The sequence below is a fragment of the Syngnathus acus genome, chromosome 10, assembly GCF_901709675.1.
Source record: "Syngnathus acus chromosome 10, fSynAcu1.2, whole genome shotgun sequence".
In the NCBI taxonomy this organism is placed as follows: domain Eukaryota; kingdom Metazoa; phylum Chordata; class Actinopteri; order Syngnathiformes; family Syngnathidae; genus Syngnathus; species Syngnathus acus.
Window position 1 is genome coordinate 20,190,182 of NC_051095.1, and position 14,864 is coordinate 20,205,045.

At 39.1% G+C, this 14,864-nt stretch overlaps 1 protein-coding gene across 1 annotated transcript in view; it reads left to right on the forward strand.

Moving 5' to 3' along the window:
• Nucleotides 1-1,289: 1,289 nt before the first annotated feature.
• zdhhc9 (zinc finger DHHC-type palmitoyltransferase 9) overlaps nucleotides 1,290-14,864 on the forward strand; it is a 28,846-nt gene continuing 15,271 nt past the window's right edge. The window contains exons 1-4 of the mRNA XM_037261056.1: nucleotides 1,290-1,545; nucleotides 1,639-1,738; nucleotides 1,819-1,998; nucleotides 12,296-12,456. Coding sequence (XP_037116951.1) covers nucleotides 1,835-1,998; nucleotides 12,296-12,456 — 325 coding nt within the window. The 5' untranslated portion in view covers nucleotides 1,290-1,545; nucleotides 1,639-1,738; nucleotides 1,819-1,834. The remainder of the gene's footprint in view (nucleotides 1,546-1,638; nucleotides 1,739-1,818; nucleotides 1,999-12,295; nucleotides 12,457-14,864) is intronic.

Below are 14,864 nucleotides of genomic sequence, written 5' to 3' on the forward strand. Positions count from 1 at the left end.
AAGTATATGTACGTATCTGCTTTGTGTTATGCTGACCACGCCTAATGCCAACACTGCATAAGTAAATTTGGGGGCAAATTGAGACAAAATCAGCCTTATTTCAGTATATGAAAAAAATCTGACAACTGTTTTTTCAATTTTTGTTCATATCAGACACCTGGTAAAGTTAAGGGCACATTTGTTTGAACAAATATAACGATGACATCAAAATATGGCTCGTGATTTAAATGCTAATATACCCATTTTCAATAGTTTTGTTGATAATAACCAAAATCACTTTAGTTCTTCATCTTCACTAAGTTCATTGGTATGGCCAAAACGGTAGTTTCAGGCATCAATGTTTTACTTTCAATCTGTTTGTCCCCTGCGACACCTTTAGTGGTATCAGGAATTAAAATGAACAAGAAATTGAACAAGAAATTGAAGAAAACACGATGCTGCTATAATCATTTGAAAAGAACAAACTATCTATTTTTTTTTCACAATACGAGTAGCAGGGTTGCATTGGTTTGAGTGAGACCCCATACTGGCCGAAAACATTGAAAAATAATGAAAAGAAGAAGTCCTCACTTAACCTCAGCTGTGATTTCTGCTGAGTTGCGTAACTCACTTTTTTCTTCTTCCTATAGATTCACAAAGTGTGGTGCATGTACCACATGTAGTCTGATGGTATGTGAAATGAAAAAACAAAGAAAAAAAACCTGTGCATCGATTTTGATGAACATGACATAACTGTATTTTAGTATTGGTCATTATGGTAAATCTTTTAGAACCACTCCTGGTGGCTAAAAAGGTTTTATAGGAACAGCATTGCCATTTCCAGACACACAAATGACTATCATTCAAAATATGCCTGGACTGTGATATAATTAATAAGGTAAACAGATCATCAAAATAACACACCAAAAAGCTGATCTAAAAACACATTCAATATGTGAATTGTGCAACAAGAGAAACAAGAGAAAAATCATTCAATAATATTTAGGAATTACTGCAGCTACAATTACATTTTGTCTCAGGGAAACAGTTATTAGACAACATGTGCATGTTCATTTTGTGCACGGATTATATGAAATGTCCTCCAATTCTGGAATGACCCGCCTTTGGGGCATTTTTCATTTTGTTTGACAAGAGTAAAACACTGCATGAAATGAATGCCATGTTAGATTAGCTGATGCAGGTGTACCTAATAATACGGGCCGCTTGTGGTCTTTGTTCCTTGTTGCTGTATATTACCTGTGCTGCCCCTTTAAGGAGAGACACTTCAATCTAGGCGTGTTTCCTGCTGCCATTGACTCAAACAGTGAATCTGGCATCCTGCGGGTGGAGGAGCAGCACACTAAAGCAGCTATTTTCCGCTTCCCCATCGGTCCAGTTGAAGTATTTAATCTTAGATTTTTTTTTTATTCGAAGATATCGAGCGTTGACTGCTGATTGAAGCGCATTTATTTTTCTTTTTTGAATTTTTCTTTTTTGTTGTTGTTCTCATTAAATCAATGGGAAGCTGCTTGCCCGATCAAGCGTTGACGAGTCAGCCCGGTCAAGGTTCGCTCCTGCACGGGTGGATTTATTATTTGTGGAGAGGCGGGGGAAACATCTGCAGCGAGCGCCCGTGGATGATTGTCTAATTTCTTCCAGCAAGGGCGTGAAGGAGCCGAGGTTGTTCTTCGCGTCGTCGTGGGAATGAGTTGCCGCAGAAAAAGACCGCAAAGTGGAAATCAACACTGCTGATGACAATGTGGGTGCAAGCCTCTTGTGTCTCTGTGTCACGTTATCCACTGAGTAACATCTGCATTTTTTATTTTATTTTATATATAGCTAAAGTGTAATCGTCATGTCGGCGGTGATGATAAGCAGGAAGGTGCGGAAATGGGAGAAGCTGCCGGGCAAGAACACTTTCTGCTGCGATGGACGGGTGATGATGGCCCGGCAGAAGGGAGTCTTCTACCTGACCCTATTCCTCATCATAGGGACCTGCGCTCTTTTCTTCGGCTTCGAGTGAGTCGGATGTCATTTTTAATATTATACAATATTATATATAATATTATACAATATTCCAGTCAATGCTGAATTGAGAGGAATTCAAAGTTTAATGTTCTAAAAAACAATTTTTACACATTTTAATTTAAGCCAGGCACCTAATTAACCACTTTGGTGACTACTTTTTGGATTTTCTCTGACAAATCTCTACAACACCCAAGCAATTACCCTCCTACACAAACAAGCAATGATAGGCTTCGTTTAGATAAGCAAATGTTTCCTATATTACACCCAAAATAGACCATTATTTTACTAACAAATTCCTTCAGCTCGTCACACAAGTACACACAGTCTACTGACACTTGGTTCTAAATTTAGCATTTTACCTGCCTTCTGATGAAAGTTAGTCAATTGTCTCCCCCTACCCCATCTGCTTGGAAAATATTCTGGGTCGAAACTCATAAATGTTAAATCTGTTCAAGATTGTTCGAATAGGTCACTGAAAGATTATCCTGAAGCAGTATTCTGTGATGTGGGGTGTGTCAACAGTATTTTTCCCCTCACTGAACTGCTTGGCCAACAATTGTCCATGAGTGATTGAAACTGTTAAAAATGATTAGAATCTATCTCTCAAACAATATCCTGAGCAATTCATCCTATGCTGTGAGGTGTGTTAAGAGTGACGCTGAATAGCTGCCAGCAAGGTTCTGTTTGATATTGATGCAAAGTACTACATCCAAAATCTAATATGACCATTGTTATGTTAAATGGGCACACCCAGATCAATATCAGCGCTGTATTTTAGCCTCCTAGCAGGCCAGCAAAGGCTCAATTCTTGGATATATCTGAATGATTAACTTGATTAATTACTACATTGTGGTGTGGGTTGTTTTAAGATTTTCTTCCTCGACGATCTGCTCAAACTGTTGAGGGTGACAATCGTAAGTGATGAACCTGTTCAATAGTTGAAATACCCATAACTAAAAAAAATATTCTGAGCAATTATTTAGTGGAATCGGGTGTGTTTAGTGTGATTTTATTATTATTATGTTAGTCCCTGGTCTGCTTGGAGAGCAGTTCTATATGTTAAACTGATTGCAAATCTTGGTTGTTTTTGTCATAATCACTCTAGGTTGGACTTTTTAGCTCATTGCAGTTATGTTACATTTTTTTTAATCTACAATATTTCTCGTGATTTTGAAGTGATGAGCTAGTAGTGGATTTGTTGTGCATGTCCACCAAATTCAGCCTCTCTGAAGGTTTATGCCTGACCACTCACTTAGTGTTAAATATTTAATCGCTTCCCAGTGAGACAGAAAGTCTGGCTTTTATTTGAATGTTCTATCTTCAGTCCAAGACAGTGAACTGATATTCCTCAAGCATAGCAGAATGCAAACTCTACCATGTTGTCTTTAAAAAGATGAAGGAATCGAGTTATTAGATTTCACCCATCCCTTCCCCAAGAAAAAAAAAGAATGAGCCAAAATATGTATCCAAGTTGTTTAAACCAGAGACTTGTCAAATTATTTTTGAAAAAAAGACTAATGCTCCAACTGGACTGTTAATTCCACAAACAAATCATTACCTTGTCAGGAGATTTTGGAAAACAATAGCAGTGTCTAATATGGCTTCTTAAATTCCACAAACATCAGTTCAGACGTGATGGGGTTGTTTATTGAACAGAAGATCAAAATCTTCACTGCATTCTTGGATTTCACTCACATGGCCAATTGTTCCAGATGCAGTATGTGAACCCAAAACCTATGAAGCGATGTAAATGTAATGCAAATATGGCTAATTGGTTCGAACGCAGTAGAAGGAAGCTAAACGGTGTTAGCATTGATTTTAAAAAGGAGGAAATTGTTGATTGGATTTGTAAATTCAACAAAGGTGGTCAATGGGGTCATATTCCACTCGTAAACTTGAGCCCCCTCAGGCAGCAAAGTCACAACTGGATTCTTCTGTACCACAAAAATGGCCTCCCGAGTCTTTAATGAATGCATGCTTTGCGAGCTTGGGATCTGCCCTGCTCATTCCGCTCTGCTCTGTAGTGGCCCCATGCTTTTTTATTTATTTTTTAAAATTTTTTTTTATTGTAGACATCTGGATTTGTTGTGTGACAAGGAGCAAGATGGTAAGGATGATATTGCTCGCTCAGACTGGGCAAGGCTCTGCAAAGACTGATAGCTGCAGAGTTGTTTGCGTGCTGCGTTCATGTGCCCAGTACAATTATCTTTGATGGAGGCATAGAGACTTGGGTGGGTGTCATTTTACAAAGTCATCAGTTTACTGTGTGCACAGACATTGGTGTGAAAACACCTCAAGGCAACTTACAGTGGCGCTTCGAGGATTTGTTGGTTCCACACACTCAAATCCTAAATCGTCTTTCCCATAAGAAATGAGTGAAAATGCTATTAATCTGTTCCTCCCTAAAAAAACAACACGCCTTCTTGTGAAGTGTTATTTTGATGAAGAATAAATAAAGTGGTTCAAGTTATGGATGGATAACTCAGCCATCCGTCCGTCCGTCCGTCCGTCCGTCCGTCATCCAATTAAATAGAATTAAAAGCATTTTTTGTGACATTTTGCATCAATTGAAAGGCAATTGTGCTGCTCCTGCCTGCCTCTGCACTCTTGTGGCAGTATAAGATAGACAGATATACTGTACAAGGATATTTGTACAGTATAAACGTGTCAACTCCCCCTGAACTCCTTGCAGGGGATAAACAATATATGACTATAAGTAAAGGTAAATTGAATGTTCAAATATCAATTGTGAAAAGGCTTATTTATGCGGTTTATAACCCAGTGGACTAAAGGCATTAAGATACTGGACTAATGTGTAATTCTCATCGTGCTGCGTTTAGTTTGACAGTTGAATCAAAGCCACTTTTTTTTTGAAGAATTGTTCACTATATGCTCATTGTGAAGTGAGTTGAGTTCACTTCTGTTCTTTGGTACTGATATCTCAAGTTTACGCTCGCACATCAAAGTAAAAATATCAGCCGAATTATGCGTCATAGTTGTTTTTCTTGACCAATACAAGTGTCATAGAGTTCATAGATGTCTTGCAATTCAAAATGACCATATCGAGCCAGGAGCCCCACTGGGTCAAGGACAGTAGAACAGAGCAGACAGTGTCCTCCTGACTGGCTTTGATCCAACTGCAGGCGAGCCGACATCAATCAGCAGCTGGGCCCTGTTTGTAGGGAACCTCCTTTTAGTTAGTGTTAAATTGTGGAAACAAAAGGCTGGTTACACAAGCTGGTTTCAGCTATTTGTAACAAATAAACACAAGAAGATGCGTCCAGGTTGTTTGCTTTCTGGGATGAATCGATTTCTTTGCAGAACTTGTGAGCTTAAACTGTTAGTTTTATATCCTCTGGCATCATGTTCTCTTTGGAAGATTAGTGATGCTGTGTTCCAAGCAACTGGGATAGTCTCAAATTTCTGATCTCCGATTTAGAAAAATGCAGTTCGTGCTTGCACAATGGATTGACCTCAAATTTGCTATTCAAATGACACCGCTGGACTTTGCTGAAAACACCTCTATTTTTATTTACACTCACGCCTTTTCGCAAAAACTTCAGCACAACGTGTGGCCGGAACAGACTAATGGTATTTCCATTCATTTCAATGGGGAAAGGCAAGACAAGAATTTCTACCATGTTCATGGAACGATTAAAACTCGTAATTCAAGGCACTACTGTATATGCTCGCCATAAGTCTCAGATCTTTCAAGCAATTCCCAAACTTCTCTGGCAAAGACTAGACAAGTCAAGTCGAGCCTCAGCTAATACATTTCAAGCAATTTGAATCAAGTAATTGAAAAACTTGTGTTAAGCAAGTCATGAATCAGGTCACATAATCTTGCTCAGTATTCACACATTAATCACGGCACTTGTCTATCTGCACTGAATTTTTTGTTATCTCGAAGAGGGACACTCTTTCCTTACAAATGCGCTTGCTTTGGCAGCTGACGCATTGTGACGTGAGACTTTAATGTTATTCATGAGCATGTGTGTGTTGTGTGTGTGTGTGTGTGTGTGTGTGTGTGTGTGTGTGTGTGTGTGTGTGTGTGTGTGTGTGTTTGTGCGTGCGTGCAAATCATGTTGATGATCACATACAGCTCATGGCAGAAGGGTCAAGCAACGGGTGCATGAGGACCGCGTCATATGTCTGTCCACCCCAGCACGTTAGAGCATATGCGAGGGTACTCATTCAGTGCGCATGTCACTGGGCGGAAGCTCTCGCTGTGTCCGGCTGTCCACTCAGGGCGTGTTGCATGAGGAAGAGTGAAGAAGAGGAGGAAGAGGAGGAGGATGCATTCATAGCTGAGCCCGCAGAGAGGCTGCAGATCTTGTAACAGACACCAAAGCTTCCCTCAGCATCCAGCCCCACCCTGTCTCCTGGTCGGCCAATCGGAAAGTGGCGGTTGGGCTCGGCTAATTTAGCAATACTGTAACTTGATTTATCCCCCCCATCAGAGTCCATGCTCCATTTATCTGACACACATCTACAGGCTTTGTCAGTGGTTTCCTTTGGAGGTTTCATTTGTATTTTTAGTCAGGATGGTCAGATTTTTCAGTGAACCTGTATTGCTCGGTTGATTGGTTGATTTATTTATTTATTTTTTTTGGTGGATGCCAGACAAATCGAGCGCATCTTTCCTCACTGAAAAGAACACATTCTTTTTTTCCATTGTGGATTATATTATCTGATCATTATTCTTATGATGCAACCACTCTAATCCTATATTTAATGCTAGTAAAATGCCAATGACCCTGCCTTGCGACGTATTATCACTCTCGTATGGTATTTAAATGTTGCATAACCAGCTAGATGGATTTAAACTGGGAGAACAGATTGTATCCTCTCTATCTACAGACTACCCACTTTCATATACCGTGGATTAGGTTTTCAAAGAGTTTTGAAGGGCACCTTCGGACGAAGATAATTACTTGATGGATGAAGTTTCAAGTTCAGGTTATTATTTTGTTCATCGCTTGTGGTATTTTAACACTTGAGCTCACAAGAAGCATGACTAGAAATCTAATGAAAACAGTGTTATCATTTCATAAGCCTGACTGCTTTTATGGAGGTATTTCCGCAGTCTTTGAATAGTTCCAAAGAGTCATGAATACAGATGGCCCTACTTTGAAATAGAAGCGATGCATGCTCCAAGACAATGCTCTGTTTTGAGCCGGTGCATCTCTACGCTAGGGATGGGTACAGTAATCGATTGATAAAGTTCCGATTAATTGGAGGGACTGACTGTTAATTCAATATCTTAAATCATTTAAGGCAAACTGGAGTGCACTATTTTAAATCAGTGGTCCCCAACGGCCGGTTAAAAAAAAAAGAGACAATTAAATACTAACTAGGATCAATCAAGGAACTGTATAGTTGACTGTCAATTCTAATCCTATATTTTTGTTTCTATAAGGCAGTGAAACAGTGTCTGTTTGCAGTTGCGTTTCTGTGGAACCTATTCTCAACCATTTCCTGAAAACTCTCACAAATGCCACCAAAGCCCCAACTAATAGGAAAGTGGTGTCATGGAAGTATTGTATTTTAAAGCGAGATTTCGGAAGAAGTTAAATTTAACCTGCCTTGTTATATGACGTTAGTCTTTGCTGCATGTTTTTGCTCAGCTGAGTGATTATTAGTGTTCAAGCTAACAAACGGCGAATGTCTCATTATTGCTTCATAATTGGTATTTGTACAGGTTTTCAAGGTGACGTTCAAATGAATGAGCAAACATTGAGAGGTTTTAACTGCTGTTGTCTGCTCTCATGCCACTATCGTAAAAATGATGGTTGAGCTCTGCCCTAGAAACAAGAGGCCGTAAGAGTTTACAGATGTTGTGTCTAACAAACTGGGCATGTTCCATCAAAGCTAGTTGCTTGCAATGGTGAAGTAATAATGAAGGTTGATGAGCCACTGACAATATGATTTAAACCTTGGTTCAGTGAGTGGTCATAATTTCTTCTTTTGTGGGTTTATGTTTTGTTTGCAGGAAGAATAGTGTGATCAAAGTCCTTGGTAGACACACCCTAAAACACAAACAAACAAAGGAAGGAGCATAGATGTGTCCATTATGGCTTTAATGGCTGCAATATAAACAGCAGGATTTTCAGCTGAGTGGTGTCCATTACCTAACAGTAAATTATGTCATACGCAATGTTAGATAGCTAGACACGTGGACAAAAAGTCCTCTACTATGCTTTCAAGTAAGCAGTATTAGCTTCACGTTAGCATGTGAGTATTAAGTAGCAAGTGAAAGCAATAAAATACCCAAAGATTTTAATTTTACATAATAAGAGTGCCTTTGTTCGAATCATTGGTTATCCGGCGCAATTGCAGCGTGCGGTTGAGCAGGGGCTTCCAGCAGGTGTGGCTGCTCTAGAGCGCCTCATTGTTATATTTCGGCAAGTAGGCATTAGAATGGTGCTGGACAAAAGTAGCATCAATTTTTCCAGGCCTTAGAAGTGGTATTTCATCGACAGTTGAGTGGGGTGTGGTTTCAGCGTATTCAGCGGATACGCCTACAGTATTTGAGACTAGAGGCAATGACATGTCATGAGTTTGAAGCCTCGTGATATGGGCTTGCATTTTTTTTTAAAATATTCAAATTTGGCAGGATTTTTAAGAGTACTCATCTCCGCGGTGTGTCAAATTTCAAGACATTTATTTTCACTTGACAGTGACTCTAATGTTAAAATGACAGGTGAGGCACACTTGTGATGTGAATCGGCTTACAAATTTCATCGTGACGCTTAACTTGTGTTTGACCTTATATGTCAAAATGACTCATCTATAGTCATTTTCAGTATTGATCTGCCACTAAAGACATAGAATATGCTCTGAGCACCCACTTTAATAAATTGATGGTATGTATCTGGCTTTGCGCAGGAGGCACAAACAAAGCCTTAGTAAGCTGAGTGAGGAAGACGCTTCACTGGTGATCAGATCAATAAGCCTTGCAGATGAAATCATTCCCCCTCGGGTATCGAGCGAGTGATTAAGTTCAGTTTTTTTCCTCTCCCTCAGTGAGTGATGATGACCTCGCAGTGTCACTGTCTGTAGCATCATCAGCCTGCTCCTCCGCTGCCCAGGAAGCGCTTGCGTCTGTCTACGTCAGTGGTTCTTAACCGGGGGTGCGAGAATGCTTCCTAGGGGGTGCGAAGATACCCTGGGGGAAATTTACAATTTTTCGGGAATAATGGTCGGGTAACCGAAAAAAGTGAAAAATTCTGGAAATCAAGAAGTCATTGTGTTAATTGGGATTAGGGATAATGCTAATTAAGCCTTATAGCTGTAAAGTAAACCAATTATTATTATAATAATTATTTAGGGTTAGGGGTGCGAGAACTGGTTGGTGAATTGAATGGGGTGCGAACAAGGAAAAAGGTTAAGAACCACTGGTCTACGCAGAAAAAGCTGGCCCGATTGGAATCGATGATAGCGTGTGACTCGAATGGCCGCCAGTCAACCACTGGCTTTATGCTTCATCAATGGGCTGCTCTGACAAATGGTCCATGGGCCATCTAGACGCTCGGTCCATTGGAAATGACTTGCAATTAGTTTGAACTCTGCTTCTTGTTTCCTATTATGGCAAAATAGAGACAGATCAGACCTGTTCTGCAGGTGTGTGTACTGTATGCGAGACTTACTTGTTAGTCAGCACAAACAGGTGGCATTTTTTTTGCTTGTGGTTTGCTGACTTAAGAGGGACATTGCTGTGTTCCTTTTAAAGTGCCGTTGATTAACCCCAATAAAGCGAGTGGGCTTTTCCTCACTTTATTTATTTTTTTGCCGGCAGTCTGAAGCCTAAAATCTTTTGTGCGAATACAGATTGTATTTTGCAAATGTTCACTTTGTCGAAGACCCCAGCTCCAGTTGAAGCCAAATTAATTGGAACATAAAACAAATAACTGGAACACTGGCATCAAGACTGCTTATGTCCACAGAAGAGAGACTGTATAATTTATTACCCCTCCCGCACGCTCTAAACACATGGTTCCTGTATTTAAACACACACACACACACACATACACACACACACAATTGCAAGCATAAAATGCTCAGTGTGCTTGTGTTTTACTGTTCTCTCAGTGAAGGGCTAAAAGGTGCGGCTGTAGTTAACTTAGCGCCCAAACCATTCGGTATACCAACTCAATACATTTTTATCAAAATATCTTAACAAAAATGTAATCCTGTATTCGACCAGCGATATGTTAGTATGGTTCTAGCTTGCAGTGGCTGAACAAACTACACTGAACCATAAATGTAGTATTAGAAACACTTTTAATTATGGCACAGTGTAATAAACATGGTTACAAATATTTACACAACCCGATGTGATAAGATAGCATTATTACACACAAATGCACCCTGTTTAATTAATCTCATGATAGTGGTCAAGAGTGGATAATGATGGTACAGCAAAGTACAATGGTTTTATAGTTTGCCATGAAAACGTTAACTGTAACATGAGAACATGTTTTTAAGAACATGAGAATGAGCAGTCAGTAAAAAGGAGAGTGTTTACATAGACTACATTTTTAATAGGTATACAAATACCATAAATGAATAAAGCGTTTATTTTGAATATGATAGTATACAGTGAAACAAACAAATCAATGTTGATAAGCAAAAAAAAAAAAAGATGTAACTTATTTTACTGTATCTATCAAAAATGTTGAATACATTTCACAGAATTTATGTAATGTAACTTTCAAGTTTTTTTAAAGTCCCACATTGATGCTGTTGGTAGTGGAGCATCTTTTTGTGCTGCACATATATTTTTTTTAACTCATTAATCTAGCCAGATATTCACTTGTGTGATCGTTAAATTTTCTCATATTCTTCTCCCCAGGTTGTCACTAGCATCCTTAGCTCCTTGATGATTCTGCACAAAGCAACCTGTGCAGGATGTGGCACAATAGCTTGAAATGCAATAATAATTTGATAAATGATTCCATGATACTTGGGAGGTAGCCGCTGTTCTTTGCATAGTAGCTGCTACCACAAGTGCAGATCTTTGTGTAACAAGACTGGCGAAAAGTAGAAGTACTGATTCAACTCCACTTGCTATCAAAACAATTTATTCCCAGTACGTGTACTTTCCACCACTTCGAAGATCCACTTTGTCAATTTTTTGCTATTGATTTTTTTGTGATGCTATTTGTGAACTTATTTTCAAAGTATTGCAGCTCCAAACACATTTGCATTACGCCATCATTATTCATAAGAGACATATTCTTTTCATAATTTAAGAGTTCCCATGTGTTTTAATTAACCTGTCTGTGCAATCATTACATTTCTCAAAGGATCCCCATCTCATGCTTACCAGAAGTTAACACTAATTTGACATAATAGCACATAATAGCAGTTTTGTCACACGAGGATTTCTCTGTTATATGTGACTGCAAAGATTATTTTAGGTTTTGAGTATTATTGTTTGTGTGGTTACAGTCCAAGCATTCATGATATGTACTGTACACTCAAGGCTATTTGTAGAAAAAAAAAAGTAGAAAACTATTACCGCTTTTCTTGGCAATCCTGTGAATCACTAAACTAATATTGAGTTGTATAACCACAGAGGAATGGAGTCAAACAATTTGTGGCTCCTTTCCGCTGCATATCATGAATACTTGGTCTTGTTGGATTTGGGAGAATCTACAGAATCTTTTGTTAACTTGTTCTCTGTGTAACAAGAAAAAAAAAAAAAAATTGAAAACCTAGGTTAATCTCTTTAGTCATTCTATCTACTATCATTCGGAATACTACTGTATATTAGCCCGATCACATTATGGAAATGTTTCCAATGGCTTGCTCACAGATTTTTTCAAAACTAAGCAGATGAAGGAATAATACTTGCTTGTTTACTTTCACACTTGGTGTGTGTGTGGGCAGGTACACCTCTATTTCTACAGAAATTTTTAAATAGTCAATTCTCCATAATAAGAGCCCTTTTTGCTTTTTGTCTTTTCTTTGTATTTACAGTAGTTACACAATTAAGAGCGTTAAAACTGGTGACCGGCATCCTGGAACAGTTTGTGTTTATTCATAGAGGTTCCATTGCCTGGTGAATTATGCCAATATGTCTTCAGTCCTCCAGATTGTGAGGGCAGTGTGGCATGATGTTTTTTATTAGCATTTCTGACTTTACATTGACAGTTCATGACCCCATGTCCAGAACAGCAGTTGACAATATGCATTATGTTGTGGTGTTCTGCCTTTTTACGGTTCATATTCATGGATGGGAAGAAAAGGTCTAATGCACCTCTGTTGCTCTTTCCTCCTGTAGGTGTCCGTACCTGGCGGTTCACCTGTCTGCCGCCATCCCAGTCTTTGCCGCTGTGCTTTTCCTCTTTGTTATGGCCATGCTACTGAGGACCAGCTTCAGTGACCCGGGGGTCCTTCCTCGCGCTCTGCCAGAGGAGGCCACATTCATCGAAATGGAGATTGGTGAGTTTATCTGGATTTAAAACACTACTATACGTTGGCTGTTTTTGCAATTTATTTTCCATTATTACAGCAAACTGACTACAAAATCAAATCTCATTTTTCCCATTCAAATGAATGGAAATGTCATTAATCCGTTCCAGCCATCCCTTCAAAACCAACAAAAAATGTAATGGTAATTTTGATGAGGAAAAATATAACACCATACTGTACTTCATAAAAGCATTGAGTAATTACATAGTTAAATATAAATTAACTGTCTTTTCCCACACTACATCAATTAAATGGCCATTGTGCTGCTCTTTCTGATGTGCACACCTTGGATGGATTGGCCCGTCACGATAATTACTATATTGACTTATCATCCTTTAAATAAAATAGACATGATAGTTCTTTTCTGGACTTGATAAATTATTTACATTTGTTTACATGCGTCAAGATTCAGTCCCACTGAATGCATACAAAATCACATACGGCATGAACATTGTTGAAGCAGATAGTTAGCATACTCAAAGTCCGTTTCCTGACAGACTTTTACCATTGAGTGTGCAATTAAAGCTGCCTTTGCCTAACAATATGAAGATGTACTGTCACAGGAGGCATTAGTGTCTTTAGCAGCTTCATAGTGAAAGAGACACAGCCAAGAAATGCTGCATCCATAATAGGCAGTACAAATTGGCTAAAAAAATGCAGATATCCTTAACAGTCAATCCGGCCTTGTACGCAGTCGGACGTTCCGTTGGCGATAAGACATTTCTTTGTACTCTGCCACTACTGGTATGCATTTTTTTTTTCCCAAATGTATCTAAGATATTGTAATCATCGTTCTACATTTCCAGACAATGTTTAATATTTTTGAAAACTAAAAGATGGATAGTCATTTTGCTTAAATAGAATTTCTAATGGGATTAAAAACTACATCAATGATACTATCATTTATCGTGATAGTTTCAGGGAAAATATATCATCTTAAAAAATGGGTTGTTGCAACAGGCCTAGTAATATAAACAAATGCTCGACAAATAACTCTAAGCCCCATGTCTCCCAGCAATTCTATTGCCCACTCCCTCGACTGCTCTTTATGATCAAGGAAGTAAACTACAGCGCCGTATTTCTGCAGCAGTCCTTATTAGTTTCCCCCACCCTTGCATGTGAGGTAGCCCAGCCTTTGTCTGTGTTAAAGATTCACAGCGTCGCCCTTCAACAGCCATCTCGCTTCACAAAAGCGGTCGTGGATGGAGACTCGTGTTAGGGGATGTCTGTTCAAGGCAAGGCTGAGCCACTTTGCTCCTCTGAGAGGGGGCAGCTGCCAACTGACACTCCCCTCTCTCATCAGCACAGTGACTCATTCAACTCTTTGCATGGCAAGATAAAACAGTGAGCTCCTGTTTGGCCATTTTAAGAAATTGAGTCGAACATGAAGTGAGTGTCAATTTATTTCAGTGAAGTTTCCTTTTTCTGTATTTTGGTTTGGTTTGTACTAATTTCTACTATAGAAATAACATGCGGTATTCAATAATGTGAACTAGAAAGAAATGGCTACCATTATTCTTTGGACATTTTCCCAAATTTAAAATAAGGTGATTTCACTAATAGAAGCTGAAGGGATAATGGCAAATATTTTGTTTGCTCTCCCTTTATATGGCACTATCATTTGTCATACAGAGGTAGTATGTAAAAGAATGCACTGAAATGTGTCTCGGATCCAGGACAGTGGATTACAAATGTGGGAAAAAAAGAAAATATTAAGGAGGACTAATTAAGAGCAGGAATGTGTGCTTATTTGTATGAAACCTAAATAGAATAGATCTGTATGTATCAGTCCTGTTTTTTTTAAGGTTTTCCTATGTCTAATTGGCTGTTTTGAATAGTATCATTAAAATGGTTACGAACCATGGGAAGAGGGTTCTTCAGTCACCACACCCTTTTCAGTAATACAGTACTCCGTCTAATGGGAACATATTCAAATCATTACAATTTGACTTTGCAAAGACCCTGCAATTCAGAAATGCCAAGCCGCAAGCAGCCACATCATCAGAACTAAAGGTAAATCTGCAGACTTGGTGCTTTGTCAGTGTGATAGCACTTGGGCTCCAGGGCGATGGCTAATATGGAGGATTGGAGTAGCATCCTCTTGGAATATGTGAGGCCACTCGCAGACTGAGCTGTGCTGCCTCAAGGGAGTGGCGCACTTCCTGTGACTGAATCGCTTAATGTATTCTCAACTGGTTTGTCCTCACTGCTACTGTACACTGTAACATACTCAAGATGGATAATTGCCTGAGCTCTGGGAGTGGAGAATGCCCGTTATGAATAGATAGGGCAAAACCACACAGAATGTCCACAATGTCACTTTTCAAAGTATGCTATAAGCACACAATTTTTGCCTGTTACCTTGAAAAAGTAACTTT